Source organism: Alternaria arborescens, assembly GCF_004154835.1.
Source record: "Alternaria arborescens strain FERA 675 chromosome Unknown contig_26, whole genome shotgun sequence".
NCBI classification, from domain to species: Eukaryota; Fungi; Ascomycota; class Dothideomycetes; order Pleosporales; family Pleosporaceae; genus Alternaria; species Alternaria arborescens.
Genome location: NW_021167881.1, coordinates 329,826 through 345,578, shown reverse-complemented (window position 1 = coordinate 345,578; position 15,753 = coordinate 329,826). Strand labels below are relative to the sequence as shown.

General features: G+C 52.0%; 8 protein-coding genes across 8 annotated transcripts; 4 read left to right on the top strand and 4 right to left on the bottom strand.

The window, feature by feature from the left end:
* Nucleotides 1-184: 184 nt before the first annotated feature.
* Nucleotides 185-1,445, top strand: AA0111_g9376 (hypothetical protein; the record flags this gene model as incomplete). Its single annotated transcript, XM_028655927.1, has 5 exons — nucleotides 185-303; nucleotides 360-513; nucleotides 566-651; nucleotides 720-1,156; nucleotides 1,216-1,445. 5 exons carry the CDS (start codon nucleotides 185-187, stop codon nucleotides 1,443-1,445), a joined length of 1,026 nt encoding a protein of 341 aa, XP_028503067.1.
* Nucleotides 1,446-1,793: 348 nt separating this feature from the next.
* On the bottom strand, nucleotides 1,794-2,366 carry AA0111_g9375 (hypothetical protein; the record flags this gene model as incomplete). The annotated part of the gene is made up of 2 exons (XM_028655926.1): nucleotides 1,794-2,189; nucleotides 2,253-2,366. 2 exons carry the CDS (start codon nucleotides 2,364-2,366, stop codon nucleotides 1,794-1,796), a joined length of 510 nt encoding a protein of 169 aa, XP_028503068.1.
* A 240-nt stretch (nucleotides 2,367-2,606) lies between these two features.
* Nucleotides 2,607-4,119, top strand: AA0111_g9374 (hypothetical protein; the record flags this gene model as incomplete). Its single annotated transcript, XM_028655925.1, has 3 exons — nucleotides 2,607-2,850; nucleotides 2,901-3,125; nucleotides 3,176-4,119. The coding sequence occupies 3 exons, from the start codon at nucleotides 2,607-2,609 to the stop codon at nucleotides 4,117-4,119; spliced, it is 1,413 nt and encodes a 470-aa protein (XP_028503069.1).
* A 404-nt stretch (nucleotides 4,120-4,523) lies between these two features.
* On the top strand, nucleotides 4,524-5,604 carry AA0111_g9373 (hypothetical protein; the record flags this gene model as incomplete). Its single annotated transcript, XM_028655924.1, has 2 exons — nucleotides 4,524-5,078; nucleotides 5,167-5,604. 2 exons carry the CDS (start codon nucleotides 4,524-4,526, stop codon nucleotides 5,602-5,604), a joined length of 993 nt encoding a protein of 330 aa, XP_028503063.1.
* A 146-nt stretch (nucleotides 5,605-5,750) lies between these two features.
* Nucleotides 5,751-7,248, bottom strand: AA0111_g9372 (hypothetical protein; the record flags this gene model as incomplete). Its single annotated transcript, XM_028655923.1, has 3 exons — nucleotides 5,751-5,904; nucleotides 5,965-6,823; nucleotides 6,882-7,248. The coding sequence occupies 3 exons, from the start codon at nucleotides 7,246-7,248 to the stop codon at nucleotides 5,751-5,753; spliced, it is 1,380 nt and encodes a 459-aa protein (XP_028503064.1).
* Nucleotides 7,249-7,886: 638 nt separating this feature from the next.
* On the bottom strand, nucleotides 7,887-8,582 carry AA0111_g9371 (hypothetical protein; the record flags this gene model as incomplete). The annotated part of the gene is made up of 2 exons (XM_028655922.1): nucleotides 7,887-8,449; nucleotides 8,534-8,582. The coding sequence occupies 2 exons, from the start codon at nucleotides 8,580-8,582 to the stop codon at nucleotides 7,887-7,889; spliced, it is 612 nt and encodes a 203-aa protein (XP_028503065.1).
* Nucleotides 8,583-9,124: 542 nt separating this feature from the next.
* AA0111_g9370 (DNA replication licensing factor) lies at nucleotides 9,125-11,672 on the bottom strand (the record flags this gene model as incomplete). Its single annotated transcript, XM_028655921.1, has 3 exons — nucleotides 9,125-9,214; nucleotides 9,271-11,573; nucleotides 11,624-11,672. 3 exons carry the CDS (start codon nucleotides 11,670-11,672, stop codon nucleotides 9,125-9,127), a joined length of 2,442 nt encoding a protein of 813 aa, XP_028503094.1.
* A 294-nt stretch (nucleotides 11,673-11,966) lies between these two features.
* On the top strand, nucleotides 11,967-15,641 carry AA0111_g9369 (Peroxisome biosynthesis protein; the record flags this gene model as incomplete). Its single annotated transcript, XM_028655919.1, has 1 exon — nucleotides 11,967-15,641. One exon carries the CDS (start codon nucleotides 11,967-11,969, stop codon nucleotides 15,639-15,641), a length of 3,675 nt encoding a protein of 1,224 aa, XP_028503079.1.
* Between the last annotated feature and the right edge of the window lie 112 nt (nucleotides 15,642-15,753).

The following is a 15,753-nucleotide window of genomic DNA, read 5'->3' as shown; positions in this document are numbered from 1 at the left end:
CATACAAACAGTGTCGGTCACTGAAACCCATCAGCTACTTCAGGTGCCTACTTGGCTGTGGGTGTACTGGAAAGCTCTTCAATACGGCGGAGCACCTAAAACGATTCTCTTCTCGAGGGATTGGCACGTGTGACAACGACTGTCGTCATCCACGTTTCATCCTCCAAGCGTCTGCTCGATCAATATGCGTCTTCTCGAATTCCTCCCTGTCGGCCTGAGCTTGGCACAATTGTCAACAGCTGCAGCCTTGCCTTCATCCACAGGGTTAGAAACATGCAAAAACCCACCTAAAAGGGTAGAGTGGTGAGACGACCCACCACCGTCCAACTCTGAACGCATCGCTGAAGACTAGAACATAGGAGACAGCTATCAGTGCCACAGAAGAAATCATACATCGATGCGGTCCTGTGCTTGTCGCATACGGAGGCCAAATCTGGTCTCCCAGGCACCGTGAACCGATTCGATGATCATCAAGCCGTCCATATGCTACAAAAGCCTCAGATCCACTGGGTGGTATGTTAAGCCCTCTTTTTCCATCGTCGTTTTCGCGACCTTACACTCTTAGGGACATTTTCTCTTGTGGCACCGTTACCTCGTTGCAACCTACGAGAAGGCCTTGAGAGAAGAATGCGGATACACCGGAGGCCAGCCGTAAGTTGTCCCCGTTGACAGAATATCTTCTCTCAATGTTAATTGTTTCCGAACTAATCTGTACGCAGATACTGGGACTGGTCCCTGGATGCTGAACCTCGGGATGAAAACTCTACCCATGCCTTTGAGTCTGACATCTTTGACCCTGAGACAGGATTCGGTGGCAACGGCTATCCTGTCCAAGCTACGCCGGAACAGAACCGCTTAAACATTACAGGCAATACTGGTGGAGGCTGTGTGATGAACGGGCCATTCGCCCCTCCTCACTTTGCCGTGAATGTGCCCACTCCGCATTGCTTGAAACGTGACTTTGTTCCATGGATCATCAACAGGTTTGCAGATCGTAATCTGGTCGAAGAAGTCCTGGCACAGCCCGATTACACCAGTCTTGCAAGAACAGTTGAGAAGAAGCAAAGCTTCGATCCCCCAAACATTCATGCCAGCGGTCACTTCGGTGTTGGTGGCATCCTAGGGACCATGGGAAACGCAGCGGAGAGCCCTGGTGGTATGCAGTTGCTTCCCATCCTCTCTGGTGTCGCTAGAAAACTGACTGATACATGGCAGATCCACTCTTCTATCTTCATCATGGAAACATTGACCGCATCTTTTGGGAATGGCAACAGAAGGATCTCGAGACACGTCTGAACCAAGTCGGTGGTCCCATTACACCCTTTGATTACAGTGGTAAGAATGTTACATTGGACTTCACCATCAACATTGGGGCGCTAGCAGGCGATGCCACGCTCAAGGATTTGCTGGATACCGAAGGCGGAACGCTTTGCTACACTTATTAGATGCCTTTGATAAAATTTCTGATAAGCTTCCGATTGTGGTAGACATCTTCTGACCCTGTGCATTGGTATATTGTGGTTCTCCGTAAACGTCCGTCGTCTCGCTGCAGTCTCCTAAGCAGGTAGACATCGGTCTCGCTGGAAGAGTCCTTGATACTGCATCGAAGCTGTTAACATCTGCACAAGGTACAGACAATCCTTCAGCTACGCATGTCTGAGAAGACTGAGAATGGTATCTCTCCAATCTTTCTTTTATAACATATCGGCAGAGAGCCAGTCTCTGCTTGCAAATCGGGCGTCGGTGGTTTGCTTTCGATGTGTCTGAAGGGTAACCAAATACCTATAGCCACCCTATAGCGTATTGATCTCAGCTTCCCGAGCCTCCTTCTCAGCCAGTTTGGTGGCCTTCGCTGACCGCTCTTCCCTCAACGTGGTAAACACCCAGAACCATGCCGAAACCTCCATAAATCCCCATGTGAAGATGAGGCTGTTGTTCAGACTGGCACCGGTGCTCATCCTGAAGTCGACGCCCCTAGGAGCGAACATGCCTCCTTCCTTGAACATGTACGAGTATGCAGTGATACCAAAGAGAAAGAGGAGACGCATAGGTGCTTGTAGGCCCCAGAAATGGTCGAAAACTTCTTCGTGAAGAGAGAGGGCGGTTAGGTCGGAGAGGCCGATGAAGGCGAAGAGGACGGCTATGAAGGCCGTTGCTGCGGAGGTTTTGTTGAAGTCGCGGGGTGTCGGCTGACAGGTGTTAGCAATTTCAGGGAAAATATGAGTGTGCAGAGAGGGAACAGGAGTGCGCACAAGTTGCATTGATTCTCCTAGCAGGAGAACGACCCCTTGGTTTGATATCAGGGCGGGATTCTTGAGCAGGACGACTGCGAGTGTGAGATGGAACAGTGCGATACTGCGTATCATGGTGTTTGCTGATATTATCGCCATATCTGTGGATTGTGAGGTGAAGTATAATTCAAGAAACTGGCGATGTGCTTTGAGACGGTTGTGGCTCTGACGATGTTTTCAGCGTTCGCGTCGCGTGGTGTTTCCGGACCAAACCCCTAACTCCGTCCGTCTTGTGCCAAGACCTACATGTACCTCAATGATACGGCCTCCCTTACGCCATGTTTCTTTTTCCATCTCTGACCTCCAGTATCGATTATGGAGAAGATAGGAGACCTCCCCGTCAGCGAGAAGCACGCGCATACACCGCGTCGTCGTTCTTCAAAACGGCGCATGTGCGGCGCTGATGACGTTATCTTCTTCGTAGTCCTCTTCCTTATCGCGTCGACCATATGGTTCTCGGAAGTCCGGACGTTGTTTTCAGGCCAAAAGCACACATGTGGAAAGCCATTGACAGTTGAAGAAAGAGCTGTAAAGATCTTACGGGAAAACCCACTTATTGGTCAGCTGTATGAATGTGACATCAAGGGCCGAATACTGACTACCTAAGAGATGGCCATAATGACCTTATGATCTTCATTCGAGGCACATACAAGAACCACATCTACAACGAGTCCGGCAGCGACTTTGCAGACAAGTTCGAGAATGGTGGACTAGCACAACACGTCGATATCCCTCGCCTTCAAAAGGGCCTACAAGGCGGTGCATTCTGGAGCGCATTTTGGCTCTGCCCACTGGGTGATGAGACGAACTTTGCGGATGACAGATACTATGACAGTAAGCTAGTACGAAACAACGTCCGGCGAGTATGTTGCTAATATATATAGTCGTCAAGGCAACGCTGGGTCAACTGGATCTGTTTAACCGCCTAGGCCAAAACTACCCAAAGTACTTCACTCCATCTAGGAACAGCGCAGAGGCCATCAAAGCTTTCGAAAGCGGCAATTTCATTGCTCCAGCAGCTATTGAAGGCCTGCACCAGATCGGCAACTCAGTCTCTACATTACGACTTTACTATCAGCTTGGAGTCAGATATGCAACTCTGACATGGAACTGCCACAACAAATATGCCGATGCAGCAATTGAGACTGGCTCCGACTTCAGCGCGCATATCGCGAAACCGTACTGGAAGGGTCTTAGCCCAGCTGGTCGCGACCTTGTAAAAGAGATGAATCGCCTGGGAATGTTGGTGGATCTTGCGCACGTGAGTCAAGACACTATGCGCGATGTCCTTGTAGGCCGAGGCGAAGGGAATTGGACTGGTAGCATCGCACCCCCAATCTTCAGTCACAGCTCCGCACACGCAATCTGTCCACATCCTCGAAACGTCCCGGATGACATACTTCACCTAGTGAAGCAGCGCAATTCTGTTGTCATGGTCAATTTCAACCCAGAATTCGTGTCCTGTAAAGACTCTGGGACACCGAACTCATTCCCAGAGTTTGTTCCAGAGAACAATACCTTGGCGCATGTGGTACGCCACATTAGGCACATTGGAGAATTGATTGGCTATAATCACGTTGGCATCGGCACAGATTACGACGGCATTGAAAAGACGCCGGAGGGATTAGAAGATGTGTCCAAGTTCCCCGATCTCATCGCCGAACTGTTGAGACAAGGAATCAGCGATGAGGATGCCGCAAAGATTGCAGGAGGAAACCTGCTTCGGGTCTGGGGTGAGGCTGATCAAGTGGCAAAGGAATTGCAGAAGACGACGCTGCCGTTGGAGGACGATGTGCAGAATCAGTGGGCATATCAGCAGATGTTCTGAGGACTCGATTTATCTAGTGCATGATCCGAGTCAAAGCCGTGATGTATCATGTATCCAAATAAACACGACAATGAGAGTCTCCGTAACATCGCGGTTGGATTGGTGCTGTAAGCACGTATTCGCATTGTGAGGCGAACTGTGAGTGGCTGAGCTCCACCATACATCACACCACTTCTCTGCAGCCCAGGCCTTGGCGACGAACCACAACTTGCGACTACGGGCTCACGTACAAATAGGTACATTCAACACCGGATGATCGCATTGCGTTCCCACTTCCTTCTTACAATCAAACGTCTACGACCCTCGCACTTTTACGTTTCTCACTACGTAACCTTTCGAAACACCAATTCACGTACTCATCTGACTATACTCGCATCTAGCACAAGAACAGAGTAGCAACAAACATGGCATCCCCGAAGCTAAAAACCACAATCGCAATCCTCGGTTGCGGAGATGTCGGCTCCACCCTAGCCTACACCCTCATCCTCCAACCCATCTGCTCAGAAGTAATCCTCGTGGACCTCAAAGCCTCCCTACTAGAAGCTCAAGTCCGCGATTTGAACGACGCAACGTACCGTGGCGGCAGCGGCGTGAAAGTCCGAGCAGGCACTCACAAAGACGCTGGCCAAGCCGACATCGTCGTCATAACCGCGGGCGCGAAACAAAAGACTGGAGAATCACGTTTATCGCTGCTTTCCAGGAACCTGCATATTCTGGAGAGTATCTTTGGGGCCATGGCGCCGATCAGTCCGCATACGATCTTGCTACTGGTGGCGAATCCAGTGGACATCTTGACATATTTTGCAAGGAGGTTGTCTGGGTTACCCGAGAACCAGGTGTTGGGGACAGGTACGAGTTTGGATTCTGCGAGGCTGAGGGGTGTGTTGGCGGAGAAGGCGGAGGTAGCACCGAACAGCATTGACGCGTATGTGCTTGGGGAGCATGGAGACAGCCAGTTTGTAAGTGTTCCTCACCCATCTTTGCGGCGAAAAAAGGACTCAATCGAGGAAGACATCCAGGTTATGTATGTGCTAATGCAAGAGACAGATCGCCTGGTCAAGTGCTACAATCGGCACAACACCGCTCGCGCTTGCTCTCCCGCCAAACACATTGACTTCCGAGTTCAAAAGCCAAATCTCGTCTCATACCCGAGGAGCAGCAGGTGCCATTATTGCGGCCAAAGGTTGTACTGCATATGGCATCGGAAACATTGCGGCTAGTATCTGCAAGTATATCCTATTCGACTCACGCTCTGTTCGACCATTGTCCTTCTACCAACCTGAGTTGGGCTGCTGTTTGTCGATGCCGGCAGTGGTAGGTCGGAAGGGTATCATCAAGGCCATGCCGATTCAGCTTGATGAGGAGGAGAGGGCGCAGTTGGACGCCTGTGCCAAGGGACTCAGGGGCGTGATAGAGGGGGCAGAAAAGGAATTGAGCGCTGACCGTGAGTTGGAGAAGGCGTTAGCAAGTGACAAAGGAGCTTGAGAGACAGGTTGTTTGACAGAGCTGCTGTATAGTGTATGAGAGACATGTATTGCTTATAACATAGCTACTGATTAGGTCTCTTGAGAAGATGCAATACACCATGGCCCTGACGACTTACATACACAAAAGTCACCCTTCGACCCCCATTACTCCACTGCCAACTTGATCTTCACAACCAGTCCAAAGATACCTCCGACCTCGTACGATGCACGAACCGCTACTTTCCTGCTGTACATATCGACGTACGCTGTTCTAGTCCTCTTGACTGGATCGCGTACTGATACAATGGTGACATTGCGGCTAATGAAATAAGCATTAGTATAGTGTTCGTTGGACATGTAGATGTGGTTAACTACTTACATCTCCGTTACATATTTAGCGAAGAAGGCACGGATGGCTTTATCATCCACATCAGCAGCCAGGTTAGAGACGATCAGACGGGTTTTGAGGCGCTTGTTCTCCTCAATTGCACGGTATCTCTTCTCCTCCTCAAGAACATACTTTATGGTCGCTTCAAGCTTTTCGTTCTCCCTTTCGAGCATCGTTTCTTTTTTTCTCTGAGTCTTCTGTTCATCTATGCCGTCACTGAAGGGTTGTGTGCACCCGACCTGGACATCCTTGCACTCAGCATCCCCAGGCTCCAATATCAAGGCAGCAGCAGGTGGTGTGTCGTCTGGCTGGAGATTTTCAACCGCGTGCTCTTGAGGATTCGATCTCATGCTATTGACGGGTGTGTCCCTAGTGGTACGCTGGAAGTCTCGAGAGGTTGTATCGCAGGGTGGCGAAAACACAGCCGCTAGCTCTTCACGGAGAGCTTTGAGGTCGTTGTCTTTATCCTCGGTGTGGCTTGCATTAGATAATCGCTCGTCAAGCTCATCAAACGTGGATCCGATACTTTCAAAAGCCTTGTTCTCATTACTGTCGATGCCCAGACGCTTAGCCAAGATTGATAAGGCGTCTGCCTCATCTACGCTGGGGTTTGTAGGTGTGTCTTTCGCGCCGTTGACGTGCTCAACGGCGGTACCCTTCATCAACAACGAGACACATTTCATGTCTACCCGGGTGTTCTCTTGCCCATAGCTGTCGTCAAGCTCCTCATTCACATCATGACCTGAATGTCCTGGGCTCGACGATTCCAGCTCAGCGAGCATCATCTTGGGATTGTCGGCATACTCCGGTACGTCACAGCCACGGAGACTGGTCTGTGTCTCCAACGTATCTACTTGCGAGTCAATGGAATTGGACTGGATGTAATGACAGGATACGTATATGCTCACCTGAGTGTCCCTCATCAGTACCAGCCGTCATCAACTTGATCCCGACAATATTCTCATTGCTTTGTTTGACTTGTTCAAGACCGATATGATCGTCACCGAAAGCGTTGACTTGTGATAGCTCTGGTTCAGCGGCGACAAGAGGCTTGCTCACAGGCCTGAACGTTGTTGAGTTGGGCACTGGTCTCGACGGCCTTTGCTGCAGGTTCTGATCACGTCGCTGGCTTGCTTTGAGAAGAACGTCAGTGATGCTGGCGAATTGTTTACTGAGTAGACCATTGGCTGAGATCGCAGTGCTCTGGTCTCGTCGTATCATTCCGTTTGCTTTCTGTTTGCGTTCGTAAGCGGCGGATGCCTCGCGCTGCGGCATTGTTGGTTATTGCGACTGGTTTCCCTTGTATGACGTGTCGAGATTCAGCAGTAGCGATTGTCTCCGGCTCGGCCTATGCTTACTCGTGAACGGTGAGAAGGAATGATTGCAACTGTATGGCAGTCGATTAGATGAGTAACGCTAGCAGCCTGTTGGTGTGCTCCGATCAAGCTGGCTCGTCGCCAATTATGGAGGAAAGAGGTTCTGGTCGATGTAGAGATACAGATGAGCTCGACTGGAGAGGTCGAGACCGGCAGATGTGAGCTGCTGTTGCTGCTTGAGGTGTACCAAACAGGAAGGCGCTACGTGGTAACAGCAAACAGAGAGCTTTTTGGATAACAAGGAAACATGAAAATCGTACGAGTGAGAAGAATGGCCGTTCATACTGATCACTAAGAAATCAAGAGCCACAATCGAGATGGATACTGAGCACAGAGACCCATGTATGTCATAAGTACTTGTTACACGCCTCATTGTTCCTACAAAACTTGTTCGGCATACTAACAAATAAATCCCAGCTCTTTATCATTGCACAAGACAAAAGAGGAATAAGAACTGGAAGCCTACTCGACCTAAACCCAATGCTTTGGAAAGCGCATCCGCTACCCATCAGCCCACTCCATCGGAGGAGTGATGATCTACTGCTTCTTCTTCCCTGCGCCCTTCTTCTCCTCAGCCTGACGCTCGAATTCTTCAATCTCCTTCTCTTCGGCCCTCTTGGCATACCATTGCCCAGCCTGCAGCACCAGCACACCCACCAAGACGAGCGCCAGAATCGTGTTACTAGCCGCAAAGACCCTCAACGTGTCCTCCCTCGAGATGTAATCACCCATGTCCTCGTCTGTAATCTCTCCCGGGGCCGCTTTGTTCACGTCTCCGTAGATGCCTGCCGTCACGACCCTGAAACCCTTGACGATGTTGGTGAGGTATACGGTGATACCAGCCATGTAGAGAACAAGCGACGCGCCATCGAAGAGCATGTTGGCCTGGTTTGGCTTGAAGAGCTTGATGAGAAAGCCGAGGAGACCGGTGCCGATGGCTAGGTTGAGGATGCGCGACACGATGGGAGGAGAGGCATAGAGGAACTGGATGTGCGATTCAAGAATGTCGAAGTAGGTCGCTCGGTCGGCAGGCACAGTCCACAAGACATTGTAGTCATAAGGTAGTTGCGCAAACATGATTCCGAGGAAAAAACATGTTGCTGCGAGCTCGTCAGCAGGGGCACTGGGGGGCGCAATTGAACGTTGTGGAAGTGGGCTGAGGCAGCATGGAGGGGTCTACTTACGTCCCACAACCATGAATTGCGCAAAGTTGTTTGCTGCGCCTTGAGCCATGTTTGAGAATGCTGGAGAAGGCGAATCTGTATGAATTTGCGATTGACAGGAAGATCGCAGGGAGATGCGAACAGCTGGCGCAAGCTTATCTGTCGGTTTCTGCCGCGTCGCGAGATTCGCTGTTGGAAGTAACCTCTTTAAGAAGGTAGGACCGTGGACGAGGCTTGTAGCGAAATCTCACCACATGAGTAATCAGAGAAAACGTGAGTTGTTGTGAGAGAGGGTACAGTGAAACAGGGCTGGGGGACTTGAGCTCTCCCACTTTTCGGTAGCGACCCCGCGAGGGTTCACCACGCACCGATGATGCTTGCTTGCAGACGGCTGCCTTGGCATGTGACAGCGACCCTGGCGCGCACGCGACATTCAGTAGACAACAATCAAAGAAGCATTGGTTCGTCGTTGCTTCATTGGAATTTCTATGCGAAGCTACAAACAGCTGCAAGCAAAGTAGACGCGCGCTCAACGTCGTTCGGATATCCAACGCCTTGGTACGCCGTAAACAGACACTACTACATCCAATGCCAACATTCCAATCCCATGCTCTAGAAGTCATTATCAGCATCCATATCCTCATCCTCCAACCCAGCCTCGATAAAGACAAGCCTTGTGCCTTCTCCAGTTGTTTGCCAGACCTATCCAGAAGCATTAGTACGGTGAACCTCCTAGAACATTGGACGGTGATACTTACGTCGAGCAAGGAATATTCGTCGATAGCTTGTTCAAACTGATCGGCTGTGAAGCCCTTGGCCAAAACTCTTTCCCTGACCCTGCGGAGATCAAGTTCACCCCTTGTGCCATCACCAACAGCAGCAGCACCGCTAGCCTCCATGGACTTGATGAGGTGGTAGATCTTACTGCTCGGCGTGTGATCGATTCCGCGGTTCTCATCGGCATACAGACTGGCCTTGCTAACTTCGGTAAGGCGGAGAGCTTCGTCAACGTCTTCCGAGATGACTTGTTCGGCGAATCGTAAACGTGCCAGAGCCTGTGCAAGACGAAGTACACCAAGCAGCGTACGCGGCGAAGTGTGGGTAAAGGCCTTCTTGTTGCCGTCGTCGCGCTTCTGCTGTTGACGCATGCGCACGTAGGCGCCGACCATGTAGTCTGATACCTCCTTTGGCACGGTTGGTCGGTATGATCGTGCGCGAGCAACCCATTGTCGTACTTCGGCAGGGCTGAAGATAATGCCACCAGGGGCCTCGGGATGAGCATTATGCATGTGCACGTGAGTGACGTGACGAGCCAGCTCTTCGTCAGAGTCTCGCGCAGGGGTATCGAGAATAAGGAACAAGACATCGAAACGAGATAGGAGCGCAGCAGGGAGGTTGATGTTCTCGATCGGCGAGAGGCGAGGATTGTAGCGGCCGTATAGGGGATTAGCAGCCGCGAGAATCGACGTGCGAGCGTTCAAAGTGGTTGTAATACCAGCCTTGCTGATAGAGATTGTTTGCTGTTCCATGACTTCGTGGATGGCTGTTCGGTCGCTGTCATCCATCTTGTCAAACTCATCAATGCAGCACATGCCGTTGTCAGCTAGCACAAGAGCTCCTCCTTCAAGGACCATTTCATCTGTGACTGGATCGCGCATGACGGCGGCGGTAAGACCAACACCACTGCTACCACGACCAGTCGTGTAGACACCACGGGGCGCTACTTTGGTAATGTACTTAAGCAATTGGGATTTGGCCACACCAGGGTCACCCATCAAGCAGACGTTGATGTCACCACGGATTCGCATACCGTCGCCGACCTCTTTTGTGACACCACCAATGAGCTGGAGGAGAAGGGCTTTCTTGACGTCGACGTGACCGAAAATTTCAGGCGCGATAGATCGCGACAGGTACTCGTACAGCTGACCAGTCCTTTCGAGTTCGTTCATCCTCCGCAGAGTTGGCTGGGCAAGCACAATGTCGTCGTAGGCCTTCTTGTGTTGCATGACATATTGGGCTTCGAGGTATGTGTCGGTGAGGAGACCGGCTCGGATTGCCTTGAAGCCAGTGTAGGGTGTGGGAAGGAAGATACCAGCACAGTCAATGACATCGCCGGGGTTGATCTGTCTGACGAGTGCGCCATGACAGTGGATAGTCAGCTGTCTAGGAATATGGCCAACAGGAACTTGATCGGCCATCTCTTGGATCTTGACTTCTTGGAATGGAAGGAACTTGGAGGCGCGGGTTGAGAGGAAGAGCTGGCCCTTGGTCTTGTTGCTCTTGCAATCGTCGGACGGGCACTCAACGAGAGGGGTGAATTGCTTGGTCGTCACGGGCTGGAAAACCTCGCTTCCACAGCGGTCGCAGGAGTAGGCATTGACCTGTACGGCAGGCTTGACGTCCGACACCCTGGTTGCAATACCGCGAACTGTGATGAGGTGACCCAGGTGCTCTCCGCGAACATTGCGGACCGCTAGCGCCTTTGTGCTGCGCTGGCTGCTGGAACCAGACGGTATCCTGGGCCTGAAGTTGAGGGTGTATCGCCTGGTCAATGCAGGAGGAAACATGGTTTCTGGCGCAGCCTGTGAATTGTCGTCGACTCCCTGCATCTCCTGCTGTCTTTCGTTGCGCTTGGAGCGCTGCGTCATAATCACGTCCAAGACATCGTCTTTAAAGTCGAGTTCCCTAGTCGGTTGAGGCAGGCACTTGTCGACGGCTCGCGAGAAGATCTCGATGTAGTGGTGGGCATTGCGCTCGATGGACTCGACCAGCCTGTAGTTGTGCTCGTCGTCTGATGTCGCCTTCTCGTATGCTTCGACGTCGTTGAGGTCTATTTGGATCTCGTCGCGCACGCGATTCGCTACGTCTTGCAGTTGGTCCATGTACTTGAGCTTCGACTTGCTGCGGGATTGCGCCCCATTTCCGTTTGGCGCGGGATCGTCCGAGTCGTCCACCATATCGTATTCCTCCTCGCCATGGCCATTGATGTTCAGGCCCTCGAGCTGGTCCGCAGCATCGGTCGAGGCGGATTTGTAGTTTTTGAGAAAGTCAACAAAGGCAGCTGTTGGCTGTTAGCTGGGGGTTGTCGGTGTCCTGCCCGTGCCCGCTTACCCTCCTGCTCGTCATAGTTGACGGGCGCACTCGTTGTAAGGAGCGCCATTCTGTCTGGGGTTGGTGGTGAAAGTACGTGTCTGGGCGTGGTGCAGTGATGCAGCGGGGAGGGATGCGCGGTAGCAAAATTGGGGCTGGTCGCGTTGCAGCTCCAGTCGCGTCTACCCGCGTTTCCAGGGCAGTCGAGCGATTGGACCGCCGCTTTCTGCCACCGCTTTAGGCCATCGGCGCCGACGAACACCCCAACCTCGGTCCGCATGCGAGCATCGGGAGCTTGAGGTATGCGCCATGCGATTGCAGCTGCAGCAGTACCAACTTCCTTCACTCCTCGACTCTCGCCATCATGCCGCCCAAGAAGCCTGCCGGCAACGTTGTCCAAGCTGAGGTTGCCCTGCAACAGTCGCTCAAGAATTGCCTTGTCAACCTCCCGTCCTCGCTCGTCTCCGTACTCGTGAATGCGAACACGGTCGCCCAGAATGTTGTCGTCGAGCTCACATACCGCCAACCTCCACCACCGGGTGCTTCGGACAATAGGAATGCCGCGCCCAAGTCGGTTTTCGTGGGATGGACGGGCATGCAGAGCAAGCGCAGGATTGCGCCTGTAGTCGGGCGAGACGGCCTGAGAGGCAGTCCAGCAGTCAGCCAACAAGACCTGCCAGCTGTCGAGGTGGATGCCACCTTCGCCAGACTGATCGGCCTGCAAGAGGGGCAGAAGGTAGGAATAATACTACACGTGGATCCTCCACAGGCGCATACCATCAACATCGAGCCCTTGACCCCCGTGGACTGGGAGATGATCGAGCTGCATGCCCAATTCTTGGAATTGAACTTCCTCTCTCAGATACGCGCACTCCCGAACCCCCAGGCTGGAGCGCCCCATCCTCTTACGCTGCATCTATCCCCTACAACGACCGCAAACATAACCGTCACTTCCATCGCTCCTGCACCGGCCAACACATCCCTCTTCGTCAAGATCTCGCCTGACGCCGAGGTCATTGTCGCGCCTAAGACAAGACAAAAGGAGAGGAGCTCAACCCGGGAAAGCAGGAGCGTGGGCGCTGCCTCGAGAAAGAGCGGAAAGAGCACTGCGAGCACAGTCCGCCGGCGCAGTGGCCGCGAGGACACTGCAAGCAAGGGGGTCATCTTCTTGCGCGGACTCGACCGCAGTGTGGCACAAGAGTGGTTCAATGAAGAAGAAGACATAGACGCTGGAGGGCTGAGAGTGTGGGTGGACAAGGATGTACTACTCACCAAGGCTCTCAGAGGCGCCAACTGGGTCTCTGTATCAATCATCAAGCCTGCAGGACTACAAGAGCCAGTCGACATGTCCAAGGAGCAGGAGCAGGAGAAGCCTGCGACACGCGTCGTTGCTAAGATCATGGCATGGGAAGACGCGCCAGACAGTCGGCATGTAGCCCTTTCAACCGACCTCTGCAAGGTCCTGGGTTTCGAGAACTTTGTCGGCGGTCTCGTCCGACTCGAAGGCGCTCCGGCTCAAACTCCCAAACCGCCAGCGATCAAGCCAACGAAGGAGTCCAGAGAACCCATTGTCAAGTCCATCAAGATCATCCCCTTCTCCACTGTTGCATCTCAAGTCAATGCCTCGTTAAAGTTTGGTGGCGAGTCTAAGCAAGATCAAGAGAAAGCGATAGAAAAGATCAAAACAATATACGGGAAGAAGAATGGACTCCTTGACGGGCCAGTCACGGATGGGATGATACTGCCTGCGCCTAAGGACTCCGAGCTCAGCTGGCAAGGAGGCATTGTAAGGTTTGAACCACTAGCACCGACAACTGGAGTCTCATGGGTGCTTTTCCCTGAAAGGAAACCACCGCTTGAGATTGGTCAGGAAGTGTCAATGCCAACAAGCTGGGCTAAAGGCTGGCAGCAAGGTGATCCGCTTCCACAGACGCCCGCAAATCTGGTTGGCATAGATCCTCTTATCCAGCAACTTCGATCACATCTAACGCACAATTCTTCCGTTCTACTCACTGGTGGTTTGGGAGCAGGAAAGTCGGAATGTGCCCAGCTACTTGCCCACCAACTTCGGACTGAATATCTTTTCAACACCATATATTTCCCCTGTCGCAAACTTGTAACGGATGAGACACGAGTTGCAACTATCAAAGAGACTTTGAACAGACTGTTTGCTTCAGCATCATGGGGCGCAAGAGGGGGTGGAAATGCTGTGGTCATTCTGGATGACCTGGACAAGCTATGTCCTGTAGAGACTGAGCTTCAAGTTGGCAACGACAACGGACGAAGTCGACATGTCAGCGAGTGTCTGATAAATATCGTCAGACAGTACTGTTCCATGGACTCTGGTGTAGTGCTGCTAGCAACTGCGCAAGGTAAAGAGTCCCTGAACAATGTCATCGTTGGTGGACATATCGTCCGCGAGATTGTCAGTCTCAAAGCACCCAATAAAGACGGTAGAAGGAAGGTCCTTGAGATGCTCGCCTTCAAGGATGCTAAAGTGGAGCAATCCCAGGAACCAAATGGTCATGCTTTTCCGCCATCACCATCAGACAGCCGACCCAGTACCGCTCACCGCAGTCAACCTAGCATTGACAGCATACCACAGCAACCCTCTGACGATTACGCTTTCACCATCGATCCCACGATCGACTTTCTCGATCTCGCCGGCCAGACAGACGGATACATGCCCGGCGATCTTGTGTTACTCACATCGCGCGCCCGCAACGAAGCATTGATTCGTTCAGTCACGTCTACGTCCCCTACTGTGTCCCTCACACGAGAGGATTACAGTCAAGCTATTACCGGCTTCACGCCCGCCTCCTTGCGAAACGTCACATTACAATCTTCGACCACAAAATGGGATTCCATCGGTGGTCTGCACACAACAAGACAGGTTCTCATGGAAACTCTTCAATATCCTACAACCTACGCGCCCATTTTCGCAAAATGCCCACTACGTCTTCGATCAGGTTTACTCCTATATGGCTACCCCGGATGTGGCAAGACTCTCCTCGCATCTGCAGTAGCAGGTGAGTGCGGTCTAAACTTCATCTCGGTCAAAGGGCCAGAAATTCTCAACAAGTACATTGGTGCTTCCGAGAAGTCTGTACGCGATCTTTTTGAACGTGCAGAAGCAGCGCGACCCTGTGTTCTCTTCTTTGATGAGTTCGACAGTATCGCACCGAAGCGTGGACACGACTCAACAGGTGTAACGGACCGTGTTGTGAACCAGCTTCTCACCCAAATGGACGGAGCGGAAGGACTCTCGGGTGTCTACGTCTTGGCTGCTACGTCGCGGCCTGACTTGATTGATCCCGCGCTCCTTCGCCCGGGTCGTCTCGACAAATCCCTCTTGTGCGACATGCCGGACGCAGAAGAACGGATCGACATCCTGCGTGCAGTAACACGTAAACTGCACCTCGCGCCCAGTCTCCTAGGCGACGGCCACGAAGGCGAGAATCTGCGCGAAATAGCAATGAGAACAGAAGGCTATTCCGGTGCCGATCTCCAGGCGGTTGTATACAATGCGCAACTGGAAGCGATTCACGATGTACTCGGCGACGTAGATCCCTCGAAAATCGACCACAACAAGAAAGATGGAAGCAGCGGTACGGCAAATGGCAAGGGTATTCCTGACTTTTCTTACTTCCGCTATGGCGACGATCCTACATCTTCCAACTCCAACTCCGCCTTGGCTACATCTGCTCAGCTCACCGAACGTGCTATGATTGCTCAGAAGATATCTGCGCTGCAGGCTCTGCGCAAGAAACAGAAACAACTTCAGCGTTCCGATGGTTCACCACAGAAGGAAGATGAAGATAGAGCGACTAAAGAAGAAGAGGAGGGGGATGAGAGAAAGGATCCAGAGATCCAGTGGAAACATATAGAGTCTTCCCTCTCTAGTGGACGGAGCAGTATATCGGCGCAAGAGCGAATGCGTCTTGAGAGGATATACAGGGAGTTTGTTGATGGGAGGGACGGTGATTTGCCGAATGGACAGGGAGGGAATGAGATTGGGGGGAGGAGCAGTCTCATGTAATTTACGTGTGTAAACATTTTATTCAAGGTATCGATAAATGTGTCATAATAAGTTTGTGAGTCAAGTAGATAGCATTTGAAATACCCACGAGCTCGTCAATTGGTATATGGAC